Source organism: Miniopterus schreibersii (genome assembly GCF_964146895.1).
Source record: "Miniopterus schreibersii genome assembly, chromosome: 8".
Classification (NCBI taxonomy): domain Eukaryota; kingdom Metazoa; phylum Chordata; class Mammalia; order Chiroptera; family Miniopteridae; genus Miniopterus; species Miniopterus schreibersii.
Window position 1 is genome coordinate 31,694,552 of NC_138109.1, and position 16,346 is coordinate 31,710,897.

Sequence of the window (16,346 nt, forward strand, 5' to 3'; positions counted from 1 at the left end):
TGGTTTTGAAACATAAATAGCAATAACTATGCTAGTAAGGCATTGAGCAACTAGAGGGATCCCCTCCTTTTCTAGTTGCTGCTAGGAAGGCCTGGGAGGCTTCTCTGTCCAATCAGCCCCTTTCTTTACTGGACCTTGGACAATCTTGTTCCCACTGCTGAGGACTGGCACACAAAGAAAGGCTTAAGGGCTCTGAGGGAAGGTCTGCTCCTGGCATCTCATGGTGGAACTCAGAAAGCTTTCAATTTCAGAAAGTAGTGGTTAGGTTCTACAGAACCATTAGTATTATATTTCAGCTACACTGGGGGTTAAATAAATTACAGAGAAGCAGTGAGATACAATGGAAAGAGCATGAACTCTGGAGTCAAACAGACCTGGGTATGAATCCCGGCTCCAACATTTACTAGCTGTGAACTTGGGCAAGTCAGTTTATCTCTCAAAGCCTCAGTTTCCTCATCTGTAAAATGGGGGAAATTATCTACCTCGAAGGTGGTTTTAAGAGTGAAATGAGATAACTACAAGTGTATACAGGGGACTCAACAAATGTTAATTTCCCTCCTTACTCAAAATGAGTTTCTAAAAGCTATCCTATGTATTAACGTGCTGTTGAGTTGGCTCCAAATCCTGGAGACTCTATGAATTAGTGATGTCCACAATGTCCTGACCACAACAGCCTTGCTCAGCTCCTGCAGACTCATGCCTATGGACTTTTTCTACGGAGTTAATCCATCTCATATTTGGTCTTACTCTTCTGCTGCCTTCTATTTTTCACAGCATTACTGACATTTCCAAATAACCCTGACTTCTCATGATATGCCCAAACCAGGAAAGCTTCCGTTTTATCATTTTTGCCTCCAGCAATGTTTCTGGTTTAATTTGTTCTAGGACTCCCTTTTGTATTTCTGGCAGTCCAGGGTATCCACTGACCTCTCCTCCAACACCATATATTTCAAGTAAATCAAAATTTTTTTCCTATCAGCTTGTAAAGCTATACTAATACAAATAATTTATAACATTTCTTCTATATAAAAAAATGTGTTCTGAGTACCCAAAAACTGCAATGAACTAGTAGAACACAAGCCAATTATAAATTATATGTCCACCTTTCTTTTCTATCTTTAGAGATACAAACACACGACCTAATAGAAGAGATAGGAAAACACAGTGAGATCAACGTTCACTACTGAACTGAAGCACCAGTTTCTCATTGGTTCTAATGAAAAAAATCCAAGTCTCTGGTATATTAACTTTTCCCAAAAATTTATTACAAGCACTTATAACTCTCGGTGACATGCTTTTTGCATTATAAAATTACTCAAACAGTAAATTTACTTATTTAAATATTTTAATCTCTTAAAATGATAATGATGATGCTTTTACATTTCAAACATTACTATTGCTAATACATTTACTCAAAGAATGATACCATATATTTTTATCAATACTACATACAAAATTAAAAACAGACTCATCACTGGAAGAAAATAAACTTCCACATCCCTTTCCAAACACTAACTCTTACCTCTGCATTTTCGTGGCCTTCCAGGGTCATACAAATATCCAGATCACTATCACGAAATCCAAACCCATTCTTAGAAGAGCCAAATAAGCACAATCTTGCCTTTTCTAAGCAAAGAAAAATAAAAGTTTTATAATTAGCAGGAAGGAGGAGTCTTCTACTACTACCTATGGCCTAAAACAAATGATCTTGTTCACTTTCTACGCCCTAAATTACCTACCATTGACATATATACTGAGAAATTCCAAAACACTCATCTAAAGCACAGATCTTTTGCACAAGTTCCCACACCCACGTATCTAACTGCTTCTTCCATTTTTCCACAGACATCATAAACTCAACAAGTCAAAACTAAACCATCAACTTCATCTCAAACCTACTATTATTCCTATAATCCTATAATCCTATTATAAGCAAACTGTATCGTCATTGACTCAGTTCCCCAGGTCAGAAATATACATGTGATTCTTAACATCTCTCAACTTCCACATCCAAAAAACCACCAAGTCCTTTAGCTTCTTCCAACTTAACTATCTCATAAATTCATTCACTCTTATTCATCCTCAACAACACTACTGATAGTTAAGATCAATATTTAGAGAGTTATGTTTTGGAAATAAACTAGTTTTTCAAGAAACAATTCAAGTAGTTTTATAAATATCACCTTAGTACACAGAATTAATTCTCCTCCAAAAGTGAGTCATTAATCCATTTGATATAAATTATGATAGGGTTATCCTCTCATTCTTAGTATCATTCACTACAGATGCCACTTCAAAGCTGTGACTTAACAGAATTGGGCTTTTCACCCTATTAATTCTTGTAGACTATACATTTAGATAACAAATTCTATATTTTCAAAACTTAATCCTCTGGCCCTAGCCAGTTTTCTCAGTGGTTAGAGCATCAGCCCACAGACTGAAGGGTCTCGAGCTCAATTCCAGTCAAGGGCACGTACATACCTTGGCTGCAGGCTCAATCCCCAACCCAGTCAGGGCTTGTGCAGGAGGCAACCCCAATTGATGTGTACTCTCTCACACCGATGTTTGTTTCTCTCTATCTCTGTCTCTCTGTCTCTCTCTCTCTCCCTCTTCCACTCTATCTGAAAAGCAATGGAAAAAATATCCTCAGGTGAGGATTAAAAAAATAACAAATAACTTAATCCTCTGATTCAGTTCTGATACCCTACTTGAAATTTCAATGATAACAGAGAGATAAAAAAGAAGCTATGTTCATGAGCAAATAAAAATGTGTCAGTTTAATATAACAGGGACTTAGATTTGGTCAATACTTTACATAATAGCAAATATAATTTAAAAATGGCATCTTATAGCACATAACAGATTATCTTCTAAAAGTACAAATTCATTCTGATTATAAATCAACTCTTTATTCTTTTCTAAAATATTTGGCCACAGAACAGTTGATTCTTCACCCCTATACTCAAAACTGCTCCTTCTACTATTTTTGCCATCTCACTTAAATAGCACCACCCAACTATTGAGGTAAACACCATGAAATCATCCTTGACTCCTTTTCTCATATCTAACTGTAATGCATTAGCAAAACCTGTTGGCTCTACATTCAAATTATATCCTTAATCTGACCACTTCTCATCTACTCTTCCAAATCACTGTCATATCTCATCTGAACCTATGCCACATCCTCTTAAATGTTCTGCTTCCTTCTATTCTTATGAATCTATACTCTGTTCTCTCAGATCATGTCACTTAAGTGTTAATATCCTCCAGAAGCTTCTCATCAGACACTCAAAATAAAATTAAAAGTCCTTCTATCAACATCTATAAGACCCTAATGATCCAGTCTCTAGGCTACCTCTCTGACGTCATCTTTCCAGTACAGTAACCTCACACACTCCACTCCAGCTACACTGACTTCCTGGCTGACCTTCAAACATACCAAACATAATCCAGCCTTGGGGTGTCTGTATTTGCTACTCTTTCTTTCTAGAATGTTCTCTCCTTAGATATTCATATAACTTGCTCCTTCGTATTATTCATGGCTCTACTCAAATGCCACCTTATCAGAGAGAACTACCATAACATCCCATCACTATCCTTTTAACTCCTGAACTTTAATAGCATTTATTATTTCCTGATATTACATTACATACATTTTTTTTACTTGACTATCTGTCTCCCCTCTTAATATAAGCTTCATGAGAGCAGGTTTCACCTCTTTTTTTAGCACTGTATCCCCAGTACCTAGAATAGTACCTAACACATAACATTTAACACTTTTTAAATAAATGAATGAAACTCAGAACAGGTGACTACAATAACAAAAGCATCAATTTTTAACATATGACATACCATCATATTCTTTTTGAATAAACTTTTCCAAACCCATTAAAATTTGCTCTCTGTTGTGTTGTTCAGAGAAAGGTGGTGATAACTCATCTAAATTAAAAAAAGAAAAAATTAAAGAAAAGTAGAATCTGAAAATACCTTCAATTTTTTACCCTAAAAACTTTATTTAAAATTTATTTATTATTTGTTAACTTCTATGAATATAAAATCATATGTGTTATTAGGGAAAGGGGCAGGAAACAGCAAAAAAATAATTTTTATAGACCTATGTACATTTCACATGATCATTTTCCTTATGCAATATCTACAAAATATATTTACTTCTACAAATTATTTAATATTGTTTTCTTCAGACATTCCACTCTCTCCCATATACATGCCTGTTTTTCCCTCCTGGTAAGACTATAATCATATTGTTGCACTAGGCACCTGACCTTCAAATCTAACGGTTGCCACAACTGTCTGATCAAGATTCACATCTTCCCTATAAGCTGCTCTACCCAACCAGTCTTCAAAGACCTTTCTTTAAATTTCCTTAGTTCTCCAAAAAACTGCTTGCCAATTTAGTTTACATTGTCCTTTTAGTTTTCCTAACTTTTCATTTATATTTATCTTATTTTTCTAAAGAAGACTTTATACAGGGTGGGGCAAAAGTAGGTTTACAGTTGTTTGTATGGAAAATAAGACAATAATTAATAAATAATAATACAAGAATAAACTCTTGAGTCTCGAGTACTTACAACTGCAAACCTACTTTTACCCCACCCTGTATTCCTTAAGAATAGTGTTTTTTTCCTATCTCCTCCTCTAGACTTATCCCCAGGAGTTAATAAGGTAATGGGAACAATACAGTAATCTACTGTAATGAATTAAACTAATACTCAGATTTTGAAAAACAAATGCAGCATCAGCAGTTGCAAGCTGAATAGCTGAAATATAGGTGATTTTTTTTTTTTAGAGTGGTGAATTATTTTGTATGATACTCTAATGGTAACATAATATGATGCACATGTCAAAACCCATAGAACTCTGCAGCACAAAGTGTAAACTACAATATGCAAATTTTAAAAACTCATCTAGGTGGTCAGGTAATCTCAGGATGGAATGCAGGCTGTAACTAAAATATCTAACGGTATTAAAAATGTGTAAGACTTCACTCAAGGGAGTGGGGGAAAAGGTGCTAACCAAAGTAACTTTGAAAATGAGTGGAGCCCAGCCAGCATGGCTCAGTGGTTCAGCATCAACCTATGAACCAGGAATTCACAGGTTCAATTCCCAGTCAGGGCACATGCTCTGGTTTGCGGGCTTGATCCTCAGTAGGGGGTGTGCAGGAGGCAGCTGATCAATGACTCTCTCATCACTGATGTTTCTATCTCTCCCTCTCTCTATTCCTCTCTCTGAAATCAATTTTTAAAAATTTAATAAAGAAAATGAGTAGAGTCTGTAAGACTAAGAACAAAAGGAATTGCATATAAGCACTATACTATAATTGATAAAGTTGTTTTCCATAGGGGTATAGGATTACAGTTCCAATAATGCTATAGCTATGTACTTAAATTAAACAACTGAATAAGTGGCAGATGGTGGGAGTCAGATTTCTCACTGTTAGAGTAGGAAATTTACAGAAAAGCAGAAGAGGCTAGAATGAGGTATGTAATAATGTATTAGAGTTGGAGACATCAGTAGAAAGTCATGTTCAGCTTAATGTAGATAAGATGGTTACATTTAGAAATATTCATAGATATGTGTGTATATGTATATATGTGGGTTAGTATACACACAAATTTTCTTGCTCAGAGAGGGCCTAGAAGCAACACCACCCAGTAATAACAGGCACCCTAGCATCCAAATCTTGGTTTCTAATACCATTTCCAATAAAAGGAACCAGGGTTCTTGGGAGAAATGCAGGATATATATACATGATGACCTGGAGCACCTGTAATACCAGAAAAGAAAGAAAGTGCTAAAAAAAAAAAAAAAGCCATACACTGTTGGGGATTTATTAAAGGGACACATGAATCAACTGAAAGAGCTTCCAATAGCCAAATCAGGAACAATTTAAGCAACAAAATAAAGTGTTATTGGATTAAAACCCAAAGTATAAAATATCAATGAGTCCATATTGAGATAAGTAACTGAATAGTGAATTATATCTTAATAAAGCTGCTAAAAAATGTGCCATGATTGAGCCATTCAACTCTTAGGTATTTACCCAAGAGAAATTAAAGCATATGTCTACACCCAGACCCATACATGAAAGTGCACTGCAGATTTATTTGTAATAACCAAAATTTAGAAACAAACCAAGTATTCATCAACAAGTGAATAGGTAAACAAATTGTGGTACATCCATACAATGGAACATAGCAATAAAAAGGAATGAACCATCACTGATACACACAATATGGATGAAGCTCAAAATAATTATGCTAAAGAAGTCAGATTTCACCCGGTCGGGCGTGGCTCAGCGGTTGAGCGTCGACCTAGGATCCAGGCGATCCGGGTTCGATTCCCGGTCAGGGCACATGCCCGGGTTGCGGGCTTGATCAATGACTCTCTCATCATTGATGTTTCTATCTCTCTCTCTCTCTCCTTTCCTCTCTCTAAAATTAATAAAAGATATATTTAAAAAAAAAAAAAAAGATTTCCCCCCACATTCCAAAAAAAGAGTACATGCTTTGTGATTCTACTCATAGAGAACTCTAGAAAATGCAAACTAATGTAACAAAAAGCAGGTAAGTTGTTGTCTGGCAGGAGATGAAGATAAAGGAGGATAAAATGCTATATCAAATTTTATCTTACCTGGGACACAGAAAATAATTTAAAAATGTTTGCTGTCACCCCAATAAATTTAATTTTAAAAATAAATTAATTTTTTAAAGTGTTTGCTGAGCGAAGATTCATCCCAGATATACCACAAACATTTGTTGAATAAGGTATATGTAAGGTTTTCTCAAAAATATCTTTATAGCCTTATCTCCCTCTATTGCCTTTCTTATACTCTACCAAATATAAGGTTATTATTCTCCTGGACAAATTAAACACCCTTTGGTTTTATGCATAATCTTCTGTACCTGAAAATGCAGTTCAAGGTCCAACTCAAATGCCACATCATTAATTACAATTCCTCTGATCCATCCCAGTTAAAACTGTGTTTGCACTGTATTTTGTTTACCACTACTATAGCAAGTAACACATTCTGCTTCCAATTATGGCAATGTTCACATGTGTGTCATACATTCATCTAGAACAACACTGTGCAAAAACATTGCAATGATAAAACTGTTCTCTATCTAGCCTTGGCCTGTGTTGATCAGAGGTTAGACCATCAGCCCGAGCACCAAAGGTTGATTTCCAGTCAAGGGCATGTACCTAGGTTGCCGGTTCCATCCTCGGCCCAGGTCAGGGCATGTGGGGGAGGCAAACAACAGATGTGTCTCTCTCACATTGATGCGTCCCCCCCACCTTCTCCCTCCCTCCCTCCCTCCCTCCCTCCCTCCCTCCCTCCCTCCCTCCCTCCCTCCCTCCCTCCCTCCCTCCCTCCCTCCCTCCCTTCCACTCCCTCTAAAAATCAATGGAAAAAATATCCTTGGATGAGGAATAAAAAAAAAAAAAAAAATGTTCTCTATCTAGACTGTCCAATACTAGACATATGTAGCTATTCGTACTTGAGATGTGGATAATATAATTGAGGAACTTAATTGTTCATTTCAGTTAATTTTAATTAATTTAAATTTAAACAGCCACATAAAGCCAGTGGCTACCATATTAGACAGCACAGATCCGGAATCTAAGCTCCTTAAAAGCAACACATATGGTCTCTGTATTCCCCTTGGTATTTACCACAGTGCCCTGCACACAGTAGGCATTTAGTAAATATCTATAGTTGGGTGTCTAAAATATTCAAAACCTCTATCAAAACAAATGTAAGGAAACTTTTTAAATCAGAAAATAAACAAATATTCAAAATCTAAAAAAGAAACTAGTCTCAATTCTAATAATAAAAGACTTACCAAAACATCGTTTACATACTAAATCAAGTATTTCCCGAAATCGATTTGTCATTGGTGGCAGAGGTTTTAGGTCAATTTTCCTGAAATCCTCCGGGCAATCATTTTTTGAATGGCCATCCTTTTTGCAGATGCTGCATACTATCGTTGGTGGCTATACAAAGGCAAAAAAATAATCTAATCTAATAAACTATTGAGGGATTTCATCATTACTTAGAAAGCAGGTCCAAAAAAAATATTTTATGTAACTCAGTTCTGATAACCTATGCTTTCAGGAGGTGGGGGGGGAGGGGGAGGAGGGGGAACATATTAATGAAATGCATTGTTAAATGTAAAAAACACATTTTGAGCCAAACATTTTAAATTTCTTCCCCACTAAAATGGTATTATTAAGGACTAGCTTACCTGACGATGTAAAATAAAATACCAGGAGATGCAAAAGGTATGGGTTAAGTCAAACAGTTTTGTCAGCCCTCAAATGAAATACATGCATTACTATTTAATCTACTAAGATCTTTAACAAAATAGATTACAGTCATACATCGCTTAACAATGGGGGATGTGTCCTGAAAAATGTGTCATCAGGTGATTCTGTAGTTTTGCAAACATCATAGTGTGTACTTACACAAACCTAGAGATATAGCCTACTTACATAAAGGCTATATGGTATAGCCTATTGCTCCTAGGCTACAAGCCTGTACAATATGATACGGAATACTGCAGGCAACTATAACATTTTGGTAAGTATTTGTATACTTAATCATAGCAAAGGTACAGTAAAAACAGTAAAAATATGGTACAAAAATGTGTCTGTGTATGCATTTGGAGGGCAGGGTGAGGGCTGTGGATGGGGGCAACACTGGAGGGGGAGTAGACATCAGGAGGAGGAAGGGAGGAAGGGAGGGAAGGAAGAGAAGGGGAGAAAAGAGAGAGGAGAAATGGAAAGAGACACAGATAAAGATTGAGATGAGAAATAATAAGAGGGGGGAGGGAGAGAGAAAGGAAAAGGGAGAAGGAAGGAAGCGGACTGGGAGGAAAGAGATAAAGGAGAAACAGAGGGAAAGGAAGTGAGTGTGTGTAGGACAGAGTGTGTGTGTGCACAAGCGCGCAAGCATGCTCACATGGGCACACTGCCTGGGTGTGCAAGGGCTGGGACAGGCAGCTCAGGGCTCCCTCTTCACCAACTCTTGCTCCCTCGTCAACTCCAGACCCAGCAGTGGCTAGGCACACAGCTGGTGGACAGCAAGCTGAACCTCATCTAAATCACCCAGAGCTAGCACTAAATTCAACACTGTTGTCATGTCCAACCTTTTCTTTCCACATCGAAAAACTTTTTATATTTATCACCTATCATGTTGACCAAAATGTCATTATGCAGGGCATGACTGTATAAAAAAATTTCAAGTGGCATCTTTCATTTCACTCTAAACATTTTCTATCTTCAAAACCAATCAATCACAGAACCTTTGCTTGCCTAGTTAGTTCAATTTATTACATTAGCATGGTACTCAAGAAATCAACTGTAGGGCTGAACTCTAAAAATAAATTAACCTCATACAAGGAACAACTCTTATGCAATAGCCACAAACTTAACTTCAAACCCTATGCCACCATTTAAAATTTATTCCAACACACTATCGCACAGACAGGTAGCTAAAACAGTAAAATTTATTATCCCAACTACTTAAAAAAAACACATATGGTAAAGGAAGAGCACTACTCTTTTCTTTATTATAATATGCCTAGATCCTAGAGTTAGCTTCTTCCTCCAAGATTAGCCTGGACATTTACCTAGCTATGAACTCTGATACCAATTATATACATAAACCTCTACTTGTAGGAATGCTGTGCTGTGGGCTAATTAACAGTAGTACAGTAGTACCACAGGAATTTCTATCATCTTTTTTTCTTTTTTAAAAAAATATGTATTTTTATTGATTTCAGAGAGAGGGAGAAAGAGAGAGAGAAAAATCAATGATGAGAGTCACTGATTGGCTGCCTCCTGCACGTCACCTACTGGGGATTGATCCCACAACCCAGGCATGTGCCCTGACCAGGAATTAAACTGTGATCTCCCGGATTATAGATCGATGCTCAACCGCTGAGCCAAGGCAGCCGGGCTCTATCAGCTTTCCAAAGCTTTTTTAAATGGCATATTTATCAGAAAATTCTAGAAATATGTTGTAGATAACTAGAAAAAACTAAAATTGGAGAAATAGCTACCCTAAGATAAATTTCCAGGGGGAAAAAATACAAAGAAATATAAACTACAGTTATATAATTAAGAGGCTTTTCTAAAAATCTGCCATTTATTTCATCCTTTCAATAGTCCATATGCCCTAAATACTGCAACCTAAACAAAAGTAATAGATGTATCCTTACAAAGAATGAAGAAACACAGCTTAGTATTAGGCTAAAAAATTTTAAGCTGTGAGTAAGTAATTATTGATAAAACTAGATAACTTTCCAGTTGTTTTTGGCTTTTTTTTTTAATATTCCACTTGGTTTACACATGATCTATATAATCAGCACCCTGGATGATGATAGTATTTTGATTATGTATACGCTACTTGAAGCAACGTGACTTAGCTAAAACTTTCATTAAAAAGTAGTTGCTTATTTTTTGTTCACTGGGGTATTTTATTTTCTATAATTTATTGAGTTAAAATTCAGACTATGCCACTTTAAAAGTAGAAAAGTTAATGCTCTGGCAAGTGCGGCTCAGTGGTTGGAGCACTGGCCCGTGCACGGAAGGGTTGTGAGTTCGATTCCCAGTCAAGGGCAGGTACCTGGGCTGCAGGTTCAATCCCTGGCCCAAGTTGGGGCACATGTGGAAGGCAACCAATCTCTCTCTCACATTGATGCTTCTTCTCCCCCACCCCCAGCCTCGTCCCTCTCTCCCTCCTACTCTCTCTAAAAATCAATGGAAAAAATATCCTCGGGTGACAATTAACAAAAAATAAAAATAAATAGCCCAACTGGGCGTGGCTCAGTGGTTGAGCATCGACCTGGGATCCAGGCGATCGGGGTTCGATTCCCGGTCAGGGCACATGCCTGGGTTGCGGGCTTGATCAATGACTTTCTCATCATTGATGTTTGTCTCTCTCTCTCCCTCTCCGTTCCTCTCTCTGAAATCAATAAAGATATATTAAAAATAAATAAATAAATAAATAAAAGTAGGAGAGTTAAGACTCCTATAATTTATAAGGGATATGCTAAATTCAAAGACAAGCTCAATGGTAGAGAAAAATAATCTGAATTCTTCATTTTGTTGGTTCCTGATCTTAGTTTTCACTCAACTGTCTTTACTAAGTTTATACTCCCCCTCCCCAACCACCCTACTCCCCGCCAAAAAAACAACAACCACCCTTTAAAACAGAATACTATTGCCCGGCCGGGCATGGCTCAGCGGTTGAGCATTGACCTGGGATCCAGGTGATCAGGGTTCGGTTCCCGGTCAGGGCACATGCCCAGTTGCGGGCTTGATCAATGACTCTCATCATTGATGTTTCTATCTCTCTCTCTTCCTCTCCTTTCCTCTCCCTGAAATCAATAATTAAAAAAAAAAAAGAATACTATTATAGTTCACAAACCTTGTATTCTCATTTGTGGAAAAAATAATAATCATTATGTATAAAAAAATAAGCAAAATTTAAAATATATGATGCCTTTATCAAACTGATTTTTATAAAATATCTGATGAATTCTTTCATATATAAGAAAGTGACGCATATCAACTAGCAATAGAGCACTGAAACTTTTTGGGGTTTTATATACATTCTTTAAAGGCAACTATTAGCAAAAATGGAGTAAAATTAAAATATACACTAAAATATCATTCTGAAACAATTGTCTACACCATCATAGAAGCTATTTTTACATTTCTGTATCTAAAAACTATAAATGCAGAGCCACATAACCACCACAACATTTTACAGATTGTTTACAAACTGTATCCTACCTTGCCAGAGGTTAAAATAAACTTATCAAACACATAATGTAATTCCTGGGTAGGGTGGTTATCATCATCAAGGTCAGAAGCATCTTCTGTAGCTTTGCAGTTGCAAGAGGTAGCAGATGTGTCGGTGCACGCAATCTGATGTGAACTCTCTGTTTCTAAATTTGACCTGCAGTCTGTACCAACAGATTCATTTGGGTCAGAGGATTTATAATCAATGCAATTACATTGGCTGAGTTCCTTTTTCAAACAAGTTTCTGAAGGAACTAAGTCATCCTGTTTCTTAATTGATTTTTGCTCTAATTCTCTGCCTTCACTGGTAGAATGAGATGAAGATTCCTGTCCATGTTCAGCCAAAACTAGTTCATTTACCAACAAATTAACATCTTCCGTAATACATCTCTGTGATGTACATTTCATTCCATCATATTTTTCAGGTTGACCTCTCTCTGCATTTATTTTTTCTGTGCTTTCCCCAACTTGAATGCAACAATTAGATGCCATGTTGTCAGACTTCACTGGTTTCTTATTGCTTATTTTCCCCTTTTCTTTTTTCATGGAATCCACTGCAGATTTATCTGCACCCTTCCTCTGAGGACAGGCAAAATATCGATAAGCTGCCCTGAATCTCTCCACAACATATTCATAAACAAGCTGGCTGTTTAAGCTCCGGGCAACATTCCTCTTGACTGAAAATGGATCTAAAAAAAAAGAAAATGGTCAGTAGCTAAGTATTTACTAACAAACTACATTTCTAAGCATATACAAACAGATCTTAACTGCTAACTTGTGAGCAGAGTAATTTTCCCAGTTTTTCTAAACTAAAGTCCCAATAAGAGTTCCTGCACACTTAGTAGGGAAAATATAATGGCAACATCTTTTCTTTTGTTTCTGTCATAAAATAAAAAACCTTTTAGAAAATAATAATAATAAGGTAGTTAATGAGAGAATGGTTGAGGAGCCCAACTCAGTAATTACAAAGTTTCAATGATGAAATTGCTGGAAACAGCAATGCCAATATGCCTCCCTACAGTGTCATTAAATGAAAATTTTCAAGCTCTGGGACCCATTAATTATTTTCATTGTCATAGTATTCTTTAGTTACATAGTCCTTGCAACTTAAACAAATAAAATATAACCTAAACTCTCAAAGCTTCAAGTTCAAAAAAGACTGATTTTAAGATTTAACTTTAGCGAGATCAGAAAATTAAACAACAGAAAGGAGAAACCAAAAAATAGAAAGAGATCTAGACCTAAGAAAGTAAAAATTAAACCAAAATTTAAATTTTGATCCCATCTAAAATGGCTATGTTGGAAAGGCTTGCATCAACTCATACTTCTGAAAATGTTTATAGGTTTTTGGATTTTGTAAGCCTTAAATACAAACATTTCAAGAAAAAGAGAACAGTACCACCTAAAAAACAATACACTTTTCTCCACTACTGAAGATCATTAAGGAAAAGGATTAGCAGGACAGGATTGCTATGTTCGAAGCATCTGTTACTTTTTGCAGTTATCTAAATAAAGGCTTTAAAAGCTTTCCCTAGCCTCTTTCCCGCTTCTAGAACAGGGGTGGGCAACTTCTGGCCCTAGGGCCACATATGGCTCGAGAAATCACTTGGTCTGGCCCTGCCAAGGCAACCGCAGGTGGGACTCAAAATTCAATAAATCTAAGAGCTAATTTTTAAGCTGATAATTTTTTATGGCCTGGAATGATGTTATAAATATCCAAATGGCCCTTGGCAGAAAAAAGGTTCCCTACCCCTATGCTAGAAGAAAAAGAAAAAGAAGAGAAATTATGATAGCTGCAGGTTTCAGAGCTCATTTATTTATTATATGTAAAAGTGTATAAGATGTGAGGACATGCTTGAGTGTACAAGAATATGTGTGGGTTCAATTCACATTAGAGAAGGCCAGAAGCAGATTCAGAGAAGAATGTATAGGCTAAACAAACTAAAATGATGCACAGAAATTCAATTTCCTATCTATAAAAAGTGAAATGTTGTGGAATTTAAATTTCTGATTAAGAATTTAGAAGCCATTCTATTAATTCTAGTAACTCTAAAGATCTTAATGTTCTTGGAATTTGATGTGAAACATGAGTTGTCAATATCAACTGTTCTTTTTTTTTTTTCTTTAGCTTAGTCACATTTAACAGGTGAGGTAATTTAGAAGGCAATAAAAACTGGTTTTAAAATTATACTTAACAAATTTATGACACAAATTTCTTCAAAAAGATCCTGTAGTATTCATAACTATTCTATTGTTCTCTAATTTTGAAAATTTTCATAATTAAAAATTAAAATAAAGACATGTAAACAAGCTAATAACCCTAACCAATATAATATTTACAGATTAGAAACATTTAAATGAGTATTAATCCTATAAACTATAATGGACTTGACAAAGAATTTATCTAACATATGACAACCTAGTAGCACATATAGTGCTACAAAGCCAAGGGATATAATTTATTACACTGTATTAGAAAGGGATGATGAGTGGGTACACAAAAATTATTCTCTGAAATATATCTTACCTTCAATGGCTATTCGCCTTTTAGGCCAGTTTTTGTTTTCTCTTGTTAAAATATCTTTTATCCGTACACATATGACATATTCCTCCAAAGCAAAATCCAGTGTGTAAAATTTTAGCAGCTCTAACCACAATTGGCCCAGGGATACCTGATTTGGTGTTTTCAATGTTAAAGGAGACTGGAAAAGAAAAAATACTGTTCATTTAAGCTTCATGAAACTAAAGAATCATTTACTTTTCAGTTTAAAAAAAAACCTAGAGTCCAGCCAGTGTGGCTCATCACTGAGCCACACTGACTCATCTCCAGCTATGATCCAGGAGATCAATTCCCGGTCAGGGTACATGCCTGGGTTGCAGGCTCAATCCCCAGTAGGGGGTGTGCTGGACTGATGTTTCTCTCTCTCTCTCCCTCTCCCTTCTTCTCTCTGAAATCAATAAAGACATAAAAACAAACAAACCCTTAGACATCACTTTTTTTCAAAAACTGAGCATAAAGGAGCAACTTGCCAAAAAGCAGTTTGTGGTGCAGCTGGAAACAGTTTACTAGCTCCTAGAATTTTTGTTCTTTCCACTAGACCAGTAATTCTCAACCTTTGCTGCACATTAGGAGCACAATGGAAGTACTAAAATACATTAATACCCGAGTTACACACCACTCTCAACTCCCATATTCTTCCCAAGATTCCAATTTAACTGACCTGGGTACTGGGATTTTTAAAGCTCCCTAAGTGACTCTCATGTGCAGCCAAGGTTACAAACCCCTGCATAACAATCACTGAAGTTCCTCACTGCAATAATTACTTAGAAAATCTAAATAAATGCTCTGGACTTGCAAAAGCTAATTCCTTCATTTGGCAAACATTTATTTAGAACTTACATGTCCCTGGCATTGTGCTGGGGATATAAAAAAAAATGAGAGCTCACACTTTCACACAATGCTCACCATGCCATCATTTACTCTTCTAAGTGCTGTGTGTATAATTAATAATTCTAACAACTCTATGAAGTAGATACTGTCGGGCAAAAGTCTGGCTCAGGACCCCTGGCTTTTGGGTCCATGTTGTTAATCACTATAACATACTGCCACTCAAATAAGGTGAGTGGACTACTTCATGGACTACTAGGAGAGGAAGAGATAATTTAGTAATTACAGTAAAGGCTGCATGCCAAAATGGGCCTCTAATCAGGGGGTTGTAAAAGAAGAGGTAATATTTGACTTCTGAGGGAATTAGCTAAAGACTGGCTGAAAGTGACCACTAAGGAGCATAAAGGCATGAAGCAGTCATTCACTCATTCAACTCTACAACTATTCACTGAGTACCTACTATGTGCCAGGCACTTGGAATAGATCTGTGGAAAATAAAACAAAGATCCTTGTCTTAGCGGAGCTCACTTTCCAGGGGAAGAACACAATGAGCAACAAGCTTAATAAGTAAATTACATAGTAAGTCAAAAAATGGAAGGTGCTGTGGGAATTTTTTAAAAGTTGAATAGGTTTAGTAAAGGGAATGTGAGAATATGGGAGCAGGTTTCAATATTAAATAGAATGTTCAGGATTAAGACTTGTTGAGAAGGTATGATCTGAAGAAAAAGGAAATGTGTTCTAGGAATAGAACAGGGCAAACACACTAAAGTAGGAGTGTGACTAGCTGAAAACAGACTGACAAATCTCAGAGGGAAGGCGGGGATGAGGGAGTGGGTGGGGAGAGATTAATCAAAGAACTTATATGTATATACGCATAACCCATGGTCACAGACAATAGTATGGGGAAGGCGGGGGGTATGCAGATGCAGAGTGAAGGGGATCAATGAGGGGGGGAAGGGGACATCTATAATACTTTTAACTATAAAGATAAATTTTGAAAAAACAACAAAAACCAAGAAACGTAGTGTGGTAGAGAGAGGGGGAAGAAGAAGAGGAAAACAAAAAGCTAGCAAGTGAGAACTCCTTGGCTTTTATTCTAAATTAAATGAGGAGCAACTGAAGCATTTTG

General features: G+C 36.5%; 1 protein-coding gene across 7 annotated transcripts in view; it reads right to left on the reverse strand.

Moving 5' to 3' along the window:
• The window catches only part of TUT4 (terminal uridylyl transferase 4), a 99,952-nt gene that overhangs the window by 27,988 nt on the left and 55,618 nt on the right, over nucleotides 1-16,346 (reverse strand). For all 7 annotated transcript variants that reach the window (XM_081145209.1, XM_081145208.1, XM_081145207.1 and 4 more), the window contains 5 exons: nucleotides 14,357-14,531; nucleotides 11,821-12,518; nucleotides 7,863-8,013; nucleotides 3,853-3,939; nucleotides 1,523-1,626 (listed from right to left, as the gene is read on the reverse strand). In XM_081145209.1, the coding sequence (XP_081001335.1) occupies nucleotides 1,523-1,626; nucleotides 3,853-3,939; nucleotides 7,863-8,013; nucleotides 11,821-12,518; nucleotides 14,357-14,531 (1,215 nt within the window). The remainder of the gene's footprint in view (nucleotides 1-1,522; nucleotides 1,627-3,852; nucleotides 3,940-7,862; nucleotides 8,014-11,820; nucleotides 12,519-14,356; nucleotides 14,532-16,346) is intronic.